Source organism: Lynx rufus, unplaced genomic scaffold, assembly GCF_022079265.1.
Source record: "Lynx rufus isolate CCGP_SWC_20201006 ecotype Redwood Valley unplaced genomic scaffold, mLynRuf1.p SCAF_11, whole genome shotgun sequence".
Classification (NCBI taxonomy): domain Eukaryota; kingdom Metazoa; phylum Chordata; class Mammalia; order Carnivora; family Felidae; genus Lynx; species Lynx rufus.
In genome coordinates this window covers 16,410,998-16,432,179 of record NW_025814825.1, presented here as the reverse complement: position 1 = coordinate 16,432,179, position 21,182 = coordinate 16,410,998, and the positions used below count along the sequence as shown (strand labels likewise).

The following is a 21,182-nucleotide window of genomic DNA, read 5'->3' as shown; positions in this document are numbered from 1 at the left end:
CTGCAAAATACTCTAATCAATGATAAAGACTTTCAGAGCATAGACACAAAAGACACAAGCATGGCAGTAAAATAGAATGTTATCTGTGGTATGTACTCTTTCCAAAGAAAAGGACATGCATTGGGGCATGTATGAGTCTATTGGTTAACAGCTCATTTAAGAGTAGGCATGAAGGGGCGCCTGGGTGGCGCAGTCGGTTGGGCGTCCGACTTCAGCCAGGTCACGATCTCGCGGTCCGTGAGTTCGAGCCCCGCGTCGGGCTCTGGGCTGATGGCTCAGAGCCTGGAGCCTGTTTCCGATTCTGTGTCTCCCTCTCTCTCTGCCCCTCCCCCGTTCATGCTCTGTCTCTCTCTGTCCCAAAAATAAATAAATGTTGAAAAAAAAAATTAAAAAAAAAAAAAAAAGAGTAGGCATGAATATTTTCAAAGAAGGAAACATGAGAAATTTATGTTGGTGAAAAAGATCATTAAAAGAATATCTATATTTTATTTTATTTTATTTTTTTAATTTTTTTTAACATTTATTTATTTTTGAGACAGAGAGAGAAAGAGCATGAATGGGGGAGAGTCAGAGAGAGGGAGACACAGAATCTGAAACAGGCTCCAGGCTCTGAGCCGTCAGCACAGAGCCCGACGCGGGGCTCGAACTCACTGACCGCGAGATCGTGACCTGAGCCGAAGTCGGCCGCCCAACCGACTGAGCCACCCAGGCGCCCTAAGAATATCTGTATTTTAAACAATACTACATAATTTGAGATAAGTTTCCCATGATTCAAATTATCTTCCAAGGAAAGGAGGACAATGGTTAACTCTATTTGCCTTTTTTGTCCCTGTTCAAGCCTGATGTTATAAACAGAGATCAGGAGGGACTCTTCTGGATTATCAGTCAGGAATGTAAAGCTTTCTAGAGACCACAGTCTAGCTTAACTACACTTAACTAGAAGGGGTTTAGACATAGCAAAAGAACCTTTGAACCAGATTTTAGATCAATCTAAGTCATCAAGCAAAGGATCTTCCAACTGTCTTCAACTTATTTTTGAGTATTCATTCTAAAAATGATTTAGTCCTTACAAATTGTGCCACCCAGGTGCCCTGTGCCAGTTCTTACTAAGCCTGAACCAGACAAAAATTTAACCCTTCCTAGTATATCATAAACATTTAACTACTGTGTTAGAAACAGATGTTTTAACCAAATGATACAATCTAAAGATACCATCCTTAGTTATTAGAATACTGTTTAAAATTCACCACAACTTGTTTAGAAGAACAACAATGTGTTGACATTTAAGCCTGAAGGACTATGAATATACTATATACTATACTTGATGCAGCTTATTTAAGCAGTATTCTCACACACAAATGACTGGGGTACAGCATAATAGAAAATTATCTTTAAGCCAAAAATAAGTATTTTTCCTGTTGTAAAATACCTTATAATATTCACAGTGATAGTAGCATATGGAAAGAACATTAGGAGTTAATTATTTACAAGAAGAAATTAAGTTATTAAATTCATAAATCTTGGCTAAGTGGTAGAGGCAAGGGTTAAAGGAAATGTTTAACTTGTAAGTATGAAATAAATGAGTCTGTACCTCCAACAAATGCATCTCCAGCTCCATTGGTATCAACAATTTCTTCCTGGTTTTGATCCAAGACAGCAAACGCGGTGACTTCATTTTCTGCAAGTAGAGCCAAAGAAAGGCAGACTGACTTCTCTTTATAACACTCAATATACAAACTCACCTAGTAAAGTTTGAAGCTCCTTGACCATTCATTATCAAACAGAGAGACAGAACCTGAGTTCCATATTCTGTACATGAGTACTTGGGAACCAAGGTGCAAAGTCATCTGTAAACAATGCTTTTCTGGGGTACTTTTCAGCATATACATGCTGTATGTGTTATATCTGGGTAGTTCACATATTTTGGGAATGACTGTAAATCATAGCAGTACCTTTCTGGACAGTATAAATACTTGAACAGAAACTACGAGCAAAAGAAAGTGTTTGTAAGGATTGGATCATGGATCTCTAATAAAGCTTCAAGCCTGACTGCATTCTTGGCAGTGAAATCTTGGATACAGTTGAAGAGCTGTAAATTTAAAATATATAAATAATGAGTCTTGGGTGTTTCTCTACAGATAATCACAATGGTATAATAAAAAACGTAAGTACTATTCCGTTATGATACTTCATGCCAATGTTAAGAATTTCTGATTTTAGCGGGCTCATTACAAATAACCTAATCTGGTTACTTTTTACAAAGGAGTTCCTATTTCTTTTAAACTATATGTCAACTAGCAAAAGGGAAAGCTACCACTGAGTGCTTGGGTAGGACAAAAGGGACAGTGCAATGGGTTCTTGCCTTACAGCAGTCTGGACCAGGGCTTGGTTGTTTTGACTATAACGTAACCTAATACTTTAAACTTGGCCCTTAACAGTGGAATGGAGTTACTTGTGATGAAATTTGGCCCAGAGGACATCTGTAAAAGATTGGATAGTGCTTTTTATTGGTGGCTTGAACTTCTGAAATCACAAATTTGCATCCCTTATGGGGACAAATATGGCCAAAGACTTGTAAACTTCACTCTCACCTAAGAGAGGAAAAAGAGATATTGAACACCTTAGGGTCTTAATAAAGAACCTAAGAATCTCAAAAAGCATGTTCTGGGGTCACCTGGGTAGCTTAGTTGGTTAAATATCTGACTTTGGCTCACGTCACGATCTCCTGGTTTGTGAGTTTGAGCCCTGCATCGGGCTTTGCGCTGATAGCTCAGAGAGCCTGGATGCTGCTTAGGATTCTGTGTCTCCATCTCTTTCTGCCCCTCCCTGCTCATGCTCTGTTTCTCTCTCAAAAATAAATAAACATTAAAAATAAAAAAGCATATTTTGTCTGCCTTCTCTTACCTGGTACTAATGTTACTTTCAACAAGAGATAAGCTCAGATATGATAATCTTCAAGATGAAGATTCTTCGCTTAGTGATCCCTTTGACCATATGACTGTAGACACTAACACTCCATATCAGAAGCATCTACTTAAACTCTTTAAGTAACTAACTTTCCACATTTTGTTAACACCAGGACAACATGGTAGTTAACAACATTTTGATTAATTAGAAGTTAAGGCATAAATATCCAGGATTAAATTTTCTAGGGAGTGTGTAGTATATATTGCTACAAAGGCAGAAAAAAAAAAGCAAGCAGACTTTACTAGAAATAATTAGGAAAGGGCTACAATTTGATTTAGGCAAAAGGACTATACCATAAATATTTATAAAGAAATCTGATTTTATTACTTCCAAGTACAAGTCATACTATAAAGAGAATTAACAACTGTAAAGTAAGAACAAACAGCCACTAAATAAGTAAAATTGGCTAAGTTAATGATGCCATTACCATTTATAATAGGGTTACATTGCGTAATAATAAAATGTCTATAAAACACTTAAGGTAATGCAAGTATTAATATAAGAATTAATTACTGGAGTACAGATTTTAAAATAATTACATACAAATGGTAAGTAAGCCATAATTAGATATAATTCCTTGAGTTCTTTGTTTGAAAAAGTCATTGATTTTTGGTTGGATAAATCGTTATTATGAATAGAACCTAACTCAAGATGGGAGAGATTCTGAACTCTGTTCTTAAGAATCATGACTTCTGGGGTGCCTGGTAGTAGTTCAGTTGGTTAGGCATCTGACTCAGTCTCAGGTCATGATCTCACGGTCCATGGGTTCAAACCCTGCACTGGGCTCTGTACTGACAGCTCAGAGCCTGGAGCCTGCTTCAGATTCTGTGTAACCTTCCCTCTCTACCCCTCCCCTGCTCGTGCTATGTCTCTCTCTCTTTCAAAAATAAAATAAAACATTAAAAAAAACAAAAAAAAAGAATCATGACTTCTTGATCTAAACTACTGAAAAATAATTTTTTTTAGATGTTTATTTGTTTTTGAGAGAGACAGCACAAGTGGGAGAGGGGCAGAGAGAGAAGGGAACAGAGGATCCAAAGCGGGCTCTGTGCTGACAGCCCAATGCGGGGCTTGAACTCATGAACCATGAGATCATGACCTGAACCAAAGTTGGATGCTTAACTGACTGAGCCACCCAGGTGCCCGTAAAGTACTGAAAATTCTAAATGAAAACTATTTTCAGGATATATGTGTAGATCCTTGAGATGCTTTATCTTTAGATGTCATAGAGTTCATTTCTTGTAATATAAAGAATTTTTCACCTTTTCTACTTATTAATGGAAATAAATATGTAAGAATATCAAGACTGTAAAAGAACTATCATAAACTGGTATGGATATAGTCCAGTCTCTATTATCTTCTGTATCTAGAGTTATATCATGAGAGCTCCTTTCAAAATAATGACCCTGAAAATGTGTAAGACCTTGAAATGTGTTCTAAATTACTGAAGAAGGATTAAACAATGTTTAATAATATTTAAGTTCAATTATATTGTTGGTACATTCTGATTTTTTGAAATGAAATGATCTAAGTTAGTTTATAGAGCTATTTAACTCCCCACACAACTAACTAGACAGTATTTACCAGCATGACCTATTCTATAGCCTTCTAGACAATTTACTGTATGAACACATGAAATACCTCACTAAATCTTAAGACACACTTATAGGCATGAACATTATTCAGCTAATGAGGCCCAGGACATTCACATGACTCACTTGGACCTAGTTTTCTTAGGTGTGAAATGGGCCTGGAGTAGCTGTGGGAAGAAGTAGAAAAAATAGCTTTCTGTCTGAGTTGTAGAAAAATGACATTGTTAGTTCTGATTAAGTACTTAGGATAAATCAGAGCCTTTTATTCCTGTGACTTATTCATTCAATAACTGCAAAGCTGTATCTCCCACTTCCTTTCACCCATTTTGCTCATTCTTCTATCTCCCTCCCCTCTGGCAACCACTAGTTTGTTCTCTTTGTTTGTAAGTCTGAATCCTTCTTTTTGTTTATTCATTTGTTTTGTTTTTAGATTTCACATATAAGTGAAATCATATGATATTTGTCTTTCTCTGACTTATTTCACTTAGCATAACACCTTCTAGGTCCACTTATGTCATTGCAAATGGTAAGATCTCATTCTTTTTATGGCTTCATAATATTCCATTGTGTGTGTGTGTGTGTGTGTATGTGTGTATACATACATCTTTATTCCTTCATATATCTATGGACACTAGGGTTGCTTTCATATCTTGGCTATTGTGAATATAGTCAATGGTAACTGGAATAGTGTTGTATGGTGACAGATGGCAGGTACACTTGTGGTAAGCACAGAATAATGTATAGAGTTGTGGAATCACTCTGTTATATACTTGAAACTAATGCAACACAGTGTGTCAATTATACTCAGATAGAAAAGTTTTAAAAACTAGAAGTATATAATATGTGGGAGAATATTATTAATACTACATGGAATTACTAATAAAAAGATTTAGTAATTTTTTATATCATATGACTTTTTTGTTAAAGATTTTAATAAATCTTTAACAAAGCCCTTTTGGGGGGCTCGAACTCGCAACCCCAAGAGAAAGAGTTGCATGCTGTACTGAGTCAGCCAAGTGCCCCAAAAGATTTTTTTATATCTTTTAAAAATGTTTTTACTTATTTTTGAGAGAGAGAGGGACACAGTGTGAGTGGGGGAGGGGCAGAGAGAGAGGGGGAGATAGAATCTGAAGCAGGCTCCAGGCTCTGAGCTGTCAGCAGAGAGCCCTATGCAGGGCTCGAACTCAGAAGCGGTGAAATCGTGACCTGAGCCAAAGTTGGATGCTCAACTGACTGAGCCATTCAGGTGCTCCAACATTTTTTTATATCTTTAAAAAAAAAAAAAAGGTAAGTCAGAGCCATTGCTCCTCAAATCTTTCCAAACTTCTTTAAAGTGAGAAGGAAAAGGATTATTATTATTAATATGTAAGAATTATTATTTCTATTTTCCAGATTTCCTTCTATAAAACCACAAAATCATGAGCTTCTCCAAGCAGACAGGAAACAGAAAAGAACAAGTCAGTTGATACCAGATTTGTTTGATGTCATTTATTAGATAAGAGCCTCAGGGTACCTTCATTCAGAACAATGAAATTTAGCTTACTTAAAATATAAAATAATAAAATTCAAACATTCTCTGGACAGTTTATATAAACAAATAATTTACTTTTCACTTTACTTTGACATAAACTTCACTACCTAATCACTTAGGAACACACTCTGGTTAGAATCAAAACATCTCCACATGTTTGTAATGCTAAGTCAATTATAGTAGAGATGGCAAGTTCATACAAATGCCACAATATCTAACTGAAAAAATAATAAAAACTTCAGGCACTCAATGCCAAACAATTAGACTACATGTTTTTGTAGCTTTACCACTAGCAAATTAACTATATATTTTTACCATTGTATACATACAACCTCATGATAATATCCTTTGAAAATTTTGTTCAAGGTATTTTAAAATGTCATGTTTTGTTATACACTTTTTGATGTCACGTCTAAATTGTGGGCAAGATGTAACTGTTGAAGATATATAGCAGGATGAGGTGTTTTCAACCTCAAGGTGGACTATAGTCACCACCTCTGCCACTGTCTCTAAGCATCCCCAGGTATGGAAAAAACAGAAGAGTGATGGCAAAATCTTCACCATGAAGTGAAAAGTTTAACTAGGTTAGAAACTAAAACTCTTAAGATTCTTAAAAGAGGTTCCTCTACCTTGGTCATTCCTTATAATGAGAGAGTATTAATATTTTTGTTTGCTTGTTTTTAATTAACCTTTCATTTGGACATAATTTTAAACTTACAGAAAAGTTTGATGAGAAAGAGAATTCCCATGGAACATTTATCCAGGTTCACCAGTTTTTAAGATTTTGCCAAAATTTCTTTATCAATCCTTCCATATATATATATATATATATATATATATATTTATTTATTTATTAATTATTATTATTATTTATGCTTTCAAGCCATTTGAGCATAAATTGCATATATAAGGCCCTTTACTTCTTAATAATGCAGTGTTTATTTCTAAAAACAAAGATACTCTTTTAAGTAACCACAGTATAATTAATAAATTAAAAAACTTGTTATTTTATCTAATCTGTATTCCATATTCCAATTTTATTAATTGTCCTAGTGTCCTTTACACCATTTTTTTTCATCCACTACAGGATCCAGTCTAGAATCACATATTACTTTTAGTTGTGTTCCTTCCTTCCTTCCTTCCTTCCTTCCTTCCTTCCTTCCTTCCTTCTTTCTTTCCTTCCTTCCTTCCTTCCTTTTTTAATTTAAACTTTTGAATAGGTAATGCACACATATAGTTAAAAAATATAAATTTATGAAAAGGTATGCTATTAAACTCTTTCTCACCTCTTATCTCCTATGTATCCAGTTTCTAATTGTATTGCTTTCCAATCTGGTTATCACTGTTATTTTTTTTCTGTATATCCTCCCAGAATTTCTCTATGCATACACAAGCAAACATATTCTTCTTTTTTTCTTCTTAAACAAAAACATATCATACTATGCAGGCTGCTCTGGACCATGTTTTTTCACTTGGAGATCTTTCTATGTTGGTAAGCAGAGAATGTCTTCTTTTTTAAATTGCTGCATAATAGTCCACTGAATGGATATACTATAACTTTTTTAAGCAGTCCTCTATTGATGGACTTTCAGGTTGTTTTTTTTCAAGTCTTCTGTTATTACATACAATGTTGCAAAGCACTAATGCTTTTATTTTAGGCAGACCCTAAATTTAATTATTGTACTTAAAAGCCAAGTCTATAATTTCATTCCTTCTTTTACAGGGGGCTGACATAAGAAAACTAAGTTGTTATACAAAGAACATGAAATATGCTTGTGTCAAAGAATAGGAAAAAAAGTGAGAATCCAGGAAATGCTTTTGTTTTTCATTAGGATACACATACCAGGATATGAGCAAAGACACCCTGCTCAGACTGCCCTAATAAACAGGGTAATGAAACAGATGACAAATTCTGCTAATAATAGAGATTTATAGAACAATCCTAATTAACAAGGACTTTTGGGGAATGAAGAGAGCTGGGTTAATTTAATTTTCTGGTTAACTAAAGAAAAAGCACAAAGTCTAATTTTTAGTTAGAAATCTTTCTAAATGTATTAATATAATAATATACCATGACATCCCTGCTTTAATTAGTTTAGTTTATTGAACTGAATGAAAATTTTCTTTGATAATAGAGAATCCTACAGCACATGTTAATGTCATTATTCTGAATATCAATTCTTATTGTAGTTCCAAAGGTGTAAGTGCTTTCACGAAAGGCAGGATAAATGGAATAGTTGGAGGAACATTGGATTAGGACTCAAAAGACCCATGGTTTTGGTCTGGTGTTGGTTCAGCTACTTTATTCAACAAATGCTTATTAAGAGCTTATCATGTGTCAGGCAGTCAGAGACTGGGAATACAGACAAAAACCCTGCTCTCATGGGACCTACATTCTAGTGAGGATAGACAATATACAAGTAACAAAAAAATGAACAAGATAATTTGAGATAGTAATAAGTGCCATAAAGAAAATAAAACAGGATGATGTGATAAAGTATGACTAGAGGGGCAAGTTAATCTAGATGGGTGTTACTTCACTGCAGAGGGGATGTTTGAATTGAGACTTCAATACTAAGATGGAGCCAGCCTTGTGAAGATACAGGTGCAAGATATTCAAGAGCAGAGGCTCTGGGCTAGCAACAAGCTTGGTGAGCTAAGCCTGTTTAAAGTTAAGAAGACCACTGTAACCAGACTATAGTGAGGGTATCAAGATTGTGTGGCTGTGTATATGTGTGCCTGTGAGTGTGTGTGGTGGGGGTTGGTAGAATATCATTCTATGTAAAATGGGAAAACACTGGAAGGTTTTAAACAGGGGAGTGACATGATCCCATCTTTGTTTTAAAAAGATTATTCTGGGGGCGCCTGGGTGGCTCAGTCCAACCTGGTTAAGTGACTGACTCTTGGTTTCTGCTCAAGTCATGATCTTGTGGTCTGTGAGTTCAAGCCCCACTTTGGGCTCTGCATTGACAGTGAAGAGCCTACTTGGGATTCTCTGTCTCTCTCCTCTCCTGCCCCTCCCGGCTCTCAAAATAAATAAACTTTAAAAAAATTATTAAAAAATGATTATTCTGGCAGCCTTATAGAGAATGGACAGAATTGGGGCACCTGGGTGGCTCAGTCGGTTAAGTGTCCGACTTCAGCTCAGGTCACGATCTCGCGGTCCGTGAGTTCGAGCCCCGCGTTGGGCTCTGGGCTGATGGCTCAGAGCCTGGAGCCTGCTTCCGATTCTGTGTCCCCCTCTCTCTCTGCCCTCCCCTGTTAATGCTGTCTCTCTCTGTCTCAAAAATAAATAAAACGTTAAAAAAAATTAAAAAAAAAAGAATGGACAGAAAGGTGGAGGTTGGGAGTAGATTCAATGACACTACTTTTCAAGACCTTGCACAAGTCATAACGTGACTTAATCTCAGTTTTACTATACTTAGCAAATGAGAATAATACTTGTGCTAGCTATTTTCTGTGATTCTTACATGGATTAAGTATTAACAATGTTATGAAAGCATCCTGTCAAATATAAAGCCCTATACAATTTTTTTTGTTCTTAAATATGGTTTAATACTCTTCATTTCTGCACACCACAACACCAAGATTTCACTGCTTATGATCTCTCTGTGGAGGCTATAGAGAATGCAAATGCTAAGTTTTCACCCTCTTATTTATGTGTTTATATGTGTAAAGGTAATACATATCACTATATATTGCTACACAATTTTATAAGGTGTTCTTAGGAGCTTATTTTCTTCAATCAGGTAACAATTATTTGTTGAACACTTGCCATGAGCTCCTCATACTCTGCTAGATCCTTTGGGGGAGATATAGGAAAAATACTAAGACATGATCTGTCTTCTGAAAGAACTTACAATCTAGATGGAAAGAGAAATCTACCACATGTGAAAGAATTTGTGAAGTATCATATAATGTAATATTTATTATAACTGAAACAAGGGTTCAAAGAAGGAAAGAAACATTGTGAGAAGATTTCATGGGGAAGACTGAACTTAAGCTAGGTCTTGAAGATGTAGATAGTGAAGAGGAGAGGAAATAAAGATATACATATTCCAGAAGCAATAGAGAAAGAAAGAAAGAAGTTTATATGTTACATAAGGAAAGAAATAATGCAAGATGGGTGGGGTCCAGCCCTCTTTAAGAAGACAAACCTTTGGATTTTATACATCAAACAATGGGATGCAATTGAGGTTTTTGAGTAAACAAAGTGACATTCATCAAGTACTACAGCAAGTGCTTTATATACTTTGTATCATGTATTTCTCACTGTAAGCTCAGGAGTTAGGTATTATTGACCTGATTTTATAAATGAAGACATTGACCCTCACAGAGGTTGTCAACTGCTCGGGGTCCTCTGGCAAAGCAGGACTTTGGGCCAAAAAAAAAAAAAAAAAAAAAAAAAGAGAGAAAGAAGTAAAATGTGATTCCAAAGTTGCCATTTGAGGAATGTTGCTATCATTTTTTCTGAAAAAAAAGCTGATCATGGAAAAAAAAACACCCACATTTTGATTACACATTATACAGCAGTTAACTGACATTTAAATTCCCTTTCTAAGCCTTGTACTGATAACTGAATTTTACCAAATTAAGTAGATAAATACTCCACAGAGAACAGAGGCAGTATAATATTGTATTAAGAATATAAATCAGACTGCTGGGGTTCATATTCTCAATTACTAGTAAAGTCCCATTTACTAGCTTATAACCAAGTCAAACTCTCTATGCCTCAATTTTCTCATGTGTAAAATAGGGACAATAACAGTAATTATCTCATAGTGTTTTGTTTTGTTTTGATGTAGGCTTCATGCCTAGTGCAGAGCTGAACGTGGAGCTCGAACTCACAACCTTGAGATCAAGATCTGAGCTGAGATGCTTAACCAACTGAGCCACCCAGGTACCTCCTCTCATAGGGTTTTTATGAGGCTAACTCAGTTAATACATGCAAAGCACTTAAAGCAAAAGCTGGCACATAGTAAGCATCTAATGAATACATGGACAAGAATATTATTAATCTTAAAATAAGACTTTTGGGTACAGGAGATGCAGATTACACTTAAAATTGCTGTTACTGAAAGCCTGGTTTTGACATGGAGCACTACTATCATTATTTGCAGTAAAGCCTCTCAGTTTGTTCAAGTTTTCTTTGAATTTTCTACAAACGTTTCAATTAAATGCCTGTTAAAATCTTCAGTGCTGAATATAGACAGGTAAGAGAGTACAGGAGTGTTTGCTTTGAATATGAACATAGTTTTCCATAGAAAAGTAATGGAGAAAACAATGATAAATGAAATTAGTGCTTTAAAATTTTATTTCCCCCTTGTTTGACGTATGTGTGTATATTAATGCATATACATATGTGTATATACATACTTTTTTTCTTTAAGAGGTTTCTGATATCTTTAACAGGTTCACTACATGAAGCATATCCCTTAAAAATTTTTTTTTAATGTTTATTTATTTTTGAGCGAGAGAGACAGAGTACGAGCAGGGGAGGGGCAGACAGAGACAGGGAGACACAGAATCTGAAGCAGGCTCCAGGCTCCGAGCTGTCAGCACAGAGCCTGACACTGGACTCGAATCCTTGAACTGTGAGATCATGACCTGAGCCGAAGTCAGATGCTTAACTGACTGAGCCACCCAGGCACTTTAGTAAAGCATATCTCTTTAACCTTACATAAAGCAGTTCATTTCAACCTGTTCTCTCTCTGCTTCTTTCTATGCATTTGCTCCATTCTCGTATCTATAAAAACTGGTTTCCTCTGCTGGCTTAGCTCATAGGTCACTGGCTATCTATAGACTGTCTAACCTTGTTGAGGTTCCTAGCCTTGATTCAATCAGCAATACCCGGGGAAGAAGCTAGGGTTCCTGGCACAAACCTTGGCTAACTTAGGTAAAAAGGGATACAGGAAAGTCACTTTGACGATTTTTGGCACCTGGAACTATGCTTTGCACGTAATAGGTGCTCAGTAAATATGTGTTCAGATTGATTGATTTTTCATGGGTACAAATCTGATCATGTTACTGTGTTAAAAACCCTTTGATGGTTCTTTATTGAAGTCTTAACTCTAGGACATGAATGAATCGAGCCTACTGTTTATTTTTTTTTTATTTTTTTTATTTAAAAAAAAATTTTTTTTTTAATGTTTATTTATTTTTGAGAAAGAGAGAGACAGAGTGCAAGTGGGGGAGGGGCAGAGAGAGAGGGAGACACAGAATCTGAAACAGGCTCCAGGCTCTGAGCTGTCAGCACAGAGCCCGACGCGGGGCTCGAACCCACGAACCGTGAGATCATGACCTGAGCCGAAGTCGGCCGCTTAACCGACTGAGCCACCCAGGTGCCCCGAGCCTACTGTTTAAACCTCATCTTTTGCCATTTCCTGAGCTGTGATTGCTCCTCTGTCATACTCATATTTTTTAAGTGTGTCATGCGTTTTTTTTTATACCTGTGTACATACCAGGTTTATTGCACAGATTGTCTTTCACTATCAGCCCAAATACTAGATAAGACTGTCTTCTTGGATGTAGTCCCTGACTTCTGAGGGTTCTGCTTAGAAGCAGAGCTGACTCCTTCCTCTTTTATGCCATCACTTATAAGCTTCACATACCTCTAAGAAAAGACTTATCATATTTATAGTTTTACTTATTTGGAAGCGTTTTCTCTACGAAACTATGAGCTCTTTGTGGGCAGGAATCATGACTTAATCATAGTCCAGCTCTTAGTTCTATACCTAGTGCACAGATGTTCAATAAGCATTTATTACTGAACAAATTTCTACTAGATTTTAACGTCCTTAAGACTGGTCTCTTTTTCATGTAGTAGGGTATGAACACACTATGTTTTTTTCTGAATGATTCTGAATAAGTGTCATATAATTATACTCTTCTAGGTTAGTTTAGTGAACCAAGTAAACTAAGGGTTCTAGTTGTCCATGACCCTGCTTTCTAGAGTTATAAGGATTTAATCTAGCATTCTAAATGCTTGTATAAAAGGAAGTCAAACAACTACTTGAAAATCAGAGGTAATATGCTATTTTAATAGTACAAAAATTCAACACGGCACAACTTGTTCTAAAAACCTTTCCAGATCTAATTGTGCTGAAGATATCCTAGGAGAAATAATAAAAATATATGATTGGCACCTTCAAGCAAGTTGCTTCTCATCATTCTGAAATGAAGATGCTTTTATGATTCAATAAACCTAGGTTCAGATCCTCTCTAAATATAGAAGGCTCTGATATAGGGACTTGGGAGTTAACTCTTAGATGGGAACAAACCTGGGCAATCAAATGGATCACAGTGACATGGGTGGGGTTCACCTCATGAAGCTACCATATAAGTCCAACCAACATCTATATATATGTGATCCTTCCTTATAAAGAAACCATAGGCTCTTAAAACTAGAAGAATAGGAATAGGCATATGTTACATAATTGAACCAAGGTATCATGGTTATGAAAAAAACTGAGTGACCAAACATCAATGGCTTTCTTATTGTGTGTGTGTGTGTGTGTGTGTGTGTGTGTGTGTGTGTGTGGCTTAGTCCTAATCATTGCAGTAGGAAGATATAGAACATTATTGATATTCTAAATGTAGTCCTTAATGTCATGCATTTCTCTCAGAATACAAAAGTAAAGATTTTCAAAACAATATGCATATGCAAAGTTGTTCTCTGTTATTAAAGGAAAAGCTATTGATGCCACTACTTCTAATTATGGACTTCCCATCAGTAAGATTTCTGTCTGAATTGTTGATACTCACAATGGCAATTATTTTATGAAGTTTACAAAGGAAAAGCTGCATCAGATATGAGGGGACCACTGTTGCCTTTTTATCTTAGAAAAAAAATCTTAGAGCAAGAAATCTTAGAGCAAGAAAGCAATGCTAATGTTTAGTGCAATCTGGTTTGCAGGGATGATAATGCTTCAAGGTAATGTCATAGGTTTATGCCGAAAGAAAGAGATTTTTAAAATATTCTATACTGTACAATTAAGTTAAAGTTTCCCAAAGTATGGAGTCAATTTCAATGGGTGCCCTGACAAACACAGATAAAAGTGATGAGTACTATTGTCCAATAAACTAAATTGGAATCACAGATAACTTGACTACTTGCAGTACAGAGATAAACACCAGTAAACAACCATTTTACCCAATTTAAACAGAATACTTTCCTTTATTGAGTCATTTGCCAATCTCTCTTGCACTTAAAAGTAGATTAAAATGTGTAAACGTATGGTTAATTACCTGTTTAAAAAAAAAACCCTCTCAAGTACCATATTTTACAATGCTTTTAAAGGTTGGTTGTGTTCCTTCCTCATCATTTTTTATGAATAGAAGTTTCAGCATCAGATTTTTAAAAAGTTGCAGGAATAGTTTAAGGGTCATACACATGGCCGTCAGGAGATTAGGACGAATTGCATAACCCTATTTAAAAAATTATAAAGACCCCGTGTCAAAGCAAGACAGTATTTGTCATGCAAACACTGTGCCAATTACTGCTAATTCCTCAGAATTGGTCCTACTAATGATCCTTAGCTGGTGCTTCCATTTCCCTCCCAAAAGTATTATTTTAAATGTCTTCTCAAGTCACCAAATAATTCTCACCCTCAGAGAGAAGAGAAGCCATTAGGTGTCAAGTCTTTACACTTTGCTAGTTATACTGAACTACTAAGAGTTCTGCCATCAAATACAAGAATCAGTATCTTTGTTTCTCAGACTGGGAGAAAGTGGCAGACAATTCAATTTAGTAACACCACATTATACAAATATAGCTATTAAAACACATAGCTGATTATACTCTAGTCTAGTAAGTGGCACCTGCTAGATTTGGCCTGTTCATAGATGACAAATACTATTTATACTTTCTTAGATGACCCAGAGACAATGTACAAATTGGTCAGGCAGTAGAAGTCAGTGCAGCAAGGCTGGTGTCGTTAATTGTGTGGTATATGAAGTTTTGATGTTGATTACATCCAGGCAGAAGAAATTTGTGCTGTGCTAGTTAATTCTTTGAAAAGACCAAAGTCTAGTAGCCCCAAAGAAGTAAAAGAAGCAATAACAGCCTCACAGGTCAGATACCAATTTGCTCATCTGTTTTACTACCTCATTTTCTCTTTTCTTTTCTTTCTTTCTTTCTTTCTTTCTTTTTTTTGAGTATAATTTATTGTTAAGTTGGCTAACATACAGTGTATACAGTGTGCTCTTGGTTTTGGGAGTAAGTTCCCATGATTCATTGGTTACATATAACACCCAGTGCTCATCCCAACAAGTGCCCTCTTCAATGTCTATCACCCATTTTCTCCTCTCCCCCTCATTTTAGATAATACAGGCAAATATTCTATGTGAGCTGTAATGCACAATGAAAGTATCTGTAACTACTTTTTATTTTACTATAGTGGCTGCTAAGGAAAGGGGGAAAAAAACAACAACCATGTTATGGTTAGCTCATTCCCAAAGCCCAGAATTTGAGAGTCTGAGGGTAAGGTTCACATTTTCTTTTTTTTTTTTAAATTTTTTTTCAACGTTTTTTATTTATTTTTGGGACAGAGAGAGACAGAGCATGAACGGGGGAGGGGCAGAGAGAGAGGGAGACACAGAATCGGAAACAGGCTCTAGGCTCTGAGCCATCAGCCCAGAGCCTGACGCGTGGCTCGAACTCCCGGACCGCGAGATCGTGACCTGGCTGAAGTCGGACGCTTAACCGACTGCGCCACCCAGGCGCCCCAAGGTTCACATTTTCTGATAGTGATGGTAGTACCCTAAATATTTTTGAGAGTGAAGGGAACATATACTTGACCACACAGGTGGCTTCTATTTCTTTTACAGCCAGGTGTCTTGGTTTCAAAGGACAGAGAGAGAAACATCTTTTATCCCTTCAGGGAATCATGAGCACAAGCTTTCATGTTCCTTACAGCATACATGTGGCTGGAAAATATGACAATGGGAACACTTAATCTAGCATATCCCAACACTAGGAAGTTACTCTAGATAGCAGATAACTCTTCATTCTTGTTTACACATTTATACATATAGTGGGAAGAAATGGGGACAACTATTAAAAGCTAGAAGAAAGCCCATTCTTTTAGGTACTCAAAAAGTACTTGGTGATTGACTGACAGTAGAATTTAATTCTAAGCCAGCATTCAAGTACATTTTCTAATAAACTGTATTCTATTCATATACTATTTTAACAAAACAGAGAAAACTTCTGTATTCGTTAGATATTTTCTTAGTGAATACTATGGGATTAAAACTAACATCCTAAGAGTCTAACAGTCTACTTTGAATTGATACCAACTTAGCTCCAACAGCATACAAAATGTTTTTTTCCTTTATAGCTCCTTCCCCACTTATATTGTTATAAATTATATCTCTATACAGGTGTGCCAATTAACATGTATTTATAATTACTATGTAATGTATTTATCTTTTAAATCATGTATGAAATAAAAGAGGAGTTACAGGGGCACCTGAGTGGCTTAGTTGGTTAAGTGTCCATTTCTTGATGTTGGTTCAGGTCATGATCTCATGGCTTGTGGGATCGAACCCTGCACTGGGCTCCATGCATGACAGACCTTGCTTGGGATTCTCTTTCTCACTCCCTCTTTTTCTGCCCCTCCCCTGCTTGTGTTCATGTTTATTCTCTTGCAAAATAAATAAATAAACTTGAAAAAAAAAGAGGAGTTATAAACCAAAAATACATTAACACTGGCTATTACATTTACCACGGTAGTTTCCTTTAGTGGAGTTCTTTATTTCTTCATATAGTTATGAGTGACTGTTTAGCATTCTTTCATTTCAGCCTGAAGGGTTCTCTTCATTAATTTCTCATGGGGCAGGTCTACTAGTACTGAACGCCTTTAGCTTTTGTTTAACTGGAAATGTCTTAATTTTTACTCTCACTTCTGATGGGCAGTTTTGTCAGATCTAGAACTTCTGCATTCTTAAAGCCCTTTTTTTTTTCAGGTGGTAAATTACAAATATAATTACCAAAAAACTAACTTACCAAATAGATGCTCCACAATTCATAATGCATTTTAATATGCTGAAGGTCCAAGAAGATAAGATAAAATTGTGGTCAAAGCTCAGTGTTGAGCTCAAGTTAGGAAAGCTTTTCAAAAACTGGTTGCTGATTATACTTCGATAATTAAATATACAAACCTATGATCCTTCTAGGCTCACCTAATTAGTATCAAATGAGTGTACTTAATTACAGCTGTAAATTAAATGCACAGAGTTTGCATCACCTCAAAATAATTACATGTGCATTGTAATGTGAATTATGGAACATTAATCTGTAGTTTATCGATTACTCCCTAAACAGAGACTGGGACTCATTAGGACAAAGTTATTATCATAGCAGTTTTGATACATAGCTCCTAGAAAGGGTTCCTGAATAATGTTTGCATATAAGTTCTTTAAAGTAAAGGTATATATGTGTCAGAATTGGTACTGCAGACATTTACTGCAAGGAAAGCCCCAACCTATAGAAATGTGTTCTCTGAGATATTCAGGTGAGAGGCATATATATGTATATGCATGTATATAAAATCTCTACCCTCATTCTGCACAGTGCAAGAACTTATTCAAGTTTATAGTAAAGGCTACAACTACTTTAAAAGTCTTTTAGCACCATATTAAGTAATTACATGTCAAACTATTTCCTCTAACAAACCAGTTCTTAGCATCCCTCAGACAGAGGAAATGATAGGTTAACTATCACGTTAAAAAAGCTTCTGTCACATTCATTATAACCAAAAAACACAAAAAAGGGGGCAAAAACTATGTTCCCCTACTCTTTGATACTTTACTATATAGCAGCTTTCCCCCCACTTCCTTCTGTCATCTTTTAAAAAATCTGAGAAGGGAAGAAAAATTTCCTACAAGAAAATCAATGGAGAATTATTAAAGGCATAAATACAGACTAATCGGGGGGAGAAAATATTCTAATTCCAGAGCTGTTCCCCCCCCCCCAGGAAATAACTATATTTATCATTTGGGAAGAAACAGCTCAGTTCAAATGGGGCTCACTCAATTTAAGACTTAATTTTCTGTGAGGTAGAAGAATCTTAATCACCAATTAAAAGTATTTCAGGGGTTGCCTGGCTGCCACAGTCAGTGGAGCATGTGACTCTTGATCTTGGGGTTCTAAGTTCAAGCCCCATGTTGCGTGTAGAGATTACTTAAAAATAAAATCCTAAAAAAAGTATTTCAAATACGATTTCATGAACAGGCCTCAGATTTTCCTTAAATATAAAATAAATTTAGGGTGCCTGGGTGGCTCAGGCAGTTGAATGTCTGACTCTTGATTTTGGCTCAGGTCATGATCTCAGGGTTGTGGGATTGAGCCCCATGTTGGGCTCCATGCTGAACATGGAGCCTGCTTAAGTTTTCTCTCTCCCTCTGTCCCTTTCCCTGGCTCGCACTCTTTCTCTCTAAAAAAAAATGTGTGTGTGTGTGTGTGTGTATATATATAGATGCAAACTTTGGTTTGTAAGCATAATTCATTCCAGAAACATGCTTGTAATCTAAAGCACTTGTATATCAAAGCGAATTTCAAGACCCATTGGCTCAGTTGTGATCATGTGATGTTTGGTGTCATGTACTACTTACATTGCAAGACACTACTTGTTTATCAAGTTAAGATTTAATAGATATGTTTGCTCATCTTGCAGAACACTTGTAGAACAAGTTACTTGCAATACAAGGTTTTACTATATATACACACATACATACATATGTATATGTACATATGCATATTATGTATATAATTTATAAAATGAATTTAAATAAAAATATGAGATCTTCATGTTTAAATGAGATAAGCTTTTCAGAACAGCCCTCTTGCTTTACTTGTTTCAGATGTACCCATTGTTTTTCATATTTTCCTATTCCTGATCTACTGTGAGACAACTCCCACTGATCATACCAATAACTGTTACTGAGCTTATATTAGTTTCCTTCATTTTTCTTGGATATTTTGCACTGTAGGCTGAAAAGGAACTCTGCTGCCACAGAGCTTGAAGAATGTACGTGGCTGTTTACTGTAAATGCTAACATTTTTCTAGTAAGGAGTAATGGCATTATGAGGCTTTAAAAAAGCAACAGAGGTAAAGGCTGAATGAACAGGTATGTCAAGCCTTTCCTTTGCATTTGGAATTTCTAACTTTGGCCACCATACCTTACTATACTCATAATTTTCTGCCATTTTCTCTCTTTAAATAGAGAGATTGAGGAGAAGACTTCAGCATAATAATCGTGTTTTAATTCAGCCCAGTTTTGGCCTAAAGCAAACATCTAATTACTTGTGATTAATTCTAAAGAACATAACCTACTCTTGTGCTCAATGGGTCTGTGTTTGAATCTAACTAGTGGCTTCCTCTCATTTTTTTGCTGCCTTTCTTTCTTTTCTCTGTGTTAATCCTCAAAGTGACTGAGGAATCATAAACTGCCATTCTCCCGCTATACAAAATATCTGTATTATGTAAGTCACATTTCAAAGGACTTATATTATTAGTCTTAAATCATGTGTTCAAATTTAGACTTCTGTAAAAAATGACAAGATGCATGAGAGCACTGCAATCTAGGCAACCATAATTATACAATTATTGATGAAGTTCCTGTTGATAAACAATGCACACATTAGGAAATACTATTTTGCAATTAAATGATGAAGAAAGCTGTTTATTGCCTTCTATTCTATCCTCTGTTAATAAGACTGAAGTTGCAGATGTTCATGTATGCTGCATTGATGTTAAATGGTGCATGATGCTCTAGGTGGTTCCCATAACCTTGCTTTGTCTACTATGAACTGACTCAATTGATATGATAATAGAGAAAAGAGCGGGGCTGAACTGGCACAATTTGCATAGCCTTGAAATTTGCTATTATTGGACAGCCAACTGCTCCTACAAGTTCTTGTTCAGTTGTCACTGACAACAATATGTTAGACAAACAATATTTTGAAATTAACCACTCAGGTGGGGGCATCACTTATTGAAGCTTTTATCCCATCAAACAAGGTTACTCATCAATGCATTTCTAAAGCCAACAATGGGAATTCTGTGATCTTCTCTGGGATCAATTACTTTTAGATTTAGTACAAAGAAGGCAGCATCACTCAGGGGTCACAAAACAGTGGTAGCATTTGCTGCTTTTTGACACAGGAATTCTATTTGGAGCATACCTCTCTCCATTTCACAAAACCTATTCTTCCATCTCATTATTACATAAATAAGTTATATTTTAGATCAAGAAATAATAAAATCTTAACAAGCTCCATATTGCACTTTACTCATGAAATATTGTACTTTACTTAATATTGTACTTTACTCATGAAAAAAAATCATTATATAGGACACTCCATATAAGAATAGTAAGAATTGCTCTGATCCATAAAAATGACACATTAGAAAACCTCAAACACTGAAGAAAATCCTAATACATTCTAAAAACATATTAAACAAGTAATAGGAGAGCAGCTAGAAAAATACCACAATTATAAGAGAGAACTCTGAGTTTAGAATTTATGGGCATATATAATGAATGAAAGGATAAGAGACAGTAAATGTACTTTTGGTGGGTGAGCAATTAAACAATTAGGAGAAGAGAGAAGAATTGCAAATAAGTGGGAATAATGTAATTTAAAGTTAAAACAAACAAAATTATTTTTAAAAAGTCCTAGAAAAACTAATATGGAAAATTTAGTGCTCAGGAAAGTGTAATACAGAAAGGAAAACACAACTGGGACATTCAGTAATACCTAGAGGTCAATGCTGAAGATTGAACTCCCCCAAGAGCAAATTCCCATATGACTGGTGGGATAAGAGATGGTATAAAAGAATTTAGAGAAATACCAGATGAAAGAAACAGCACACACAGAATTAATGTTTTAAAGAAGAGTCTAGAGTGGTTTCTAAAACAAATCTAATTCTTTAGCTTAATTCAAGGTTTAAACAATAGTTTGTTTTGATGTTTTGTTTTCAGTTGGTTTAAATTCTAAATTACAACAAGACCTTTCATTCTAAGCATTAGTTTTAAAATGAGAAGACAAGAATACATATAATCCTGTAAAGGAAAATGGAGCCAAT

At 35.7% G+C, this 21,182-nt stretch overlaps 1 protein-coding gene across 2 annotated transcripts in view; it reads right to left on the bottom strand.

The window, feature by feature from the left end:
- Positions 1-21,182, bottom strand: part of ADK (adenosine kinase) — a 531,760-nt gene that overhangs the window by 40,616 nt on the left and 469,962 nt on the right. For both annotated transcript variants that reach the window (XM_047072998.1, XM_047072999.1), the window contains exon 10: positions 1,592-1,678. In XM_047072998.1, the coding sequence (XP_046928954.1) occupies positions 1,592-1,678 (87 nt within the window). The remainder of the gene's footprint in view (positions 1-1,591; positions 1,679-21,182) is intronic.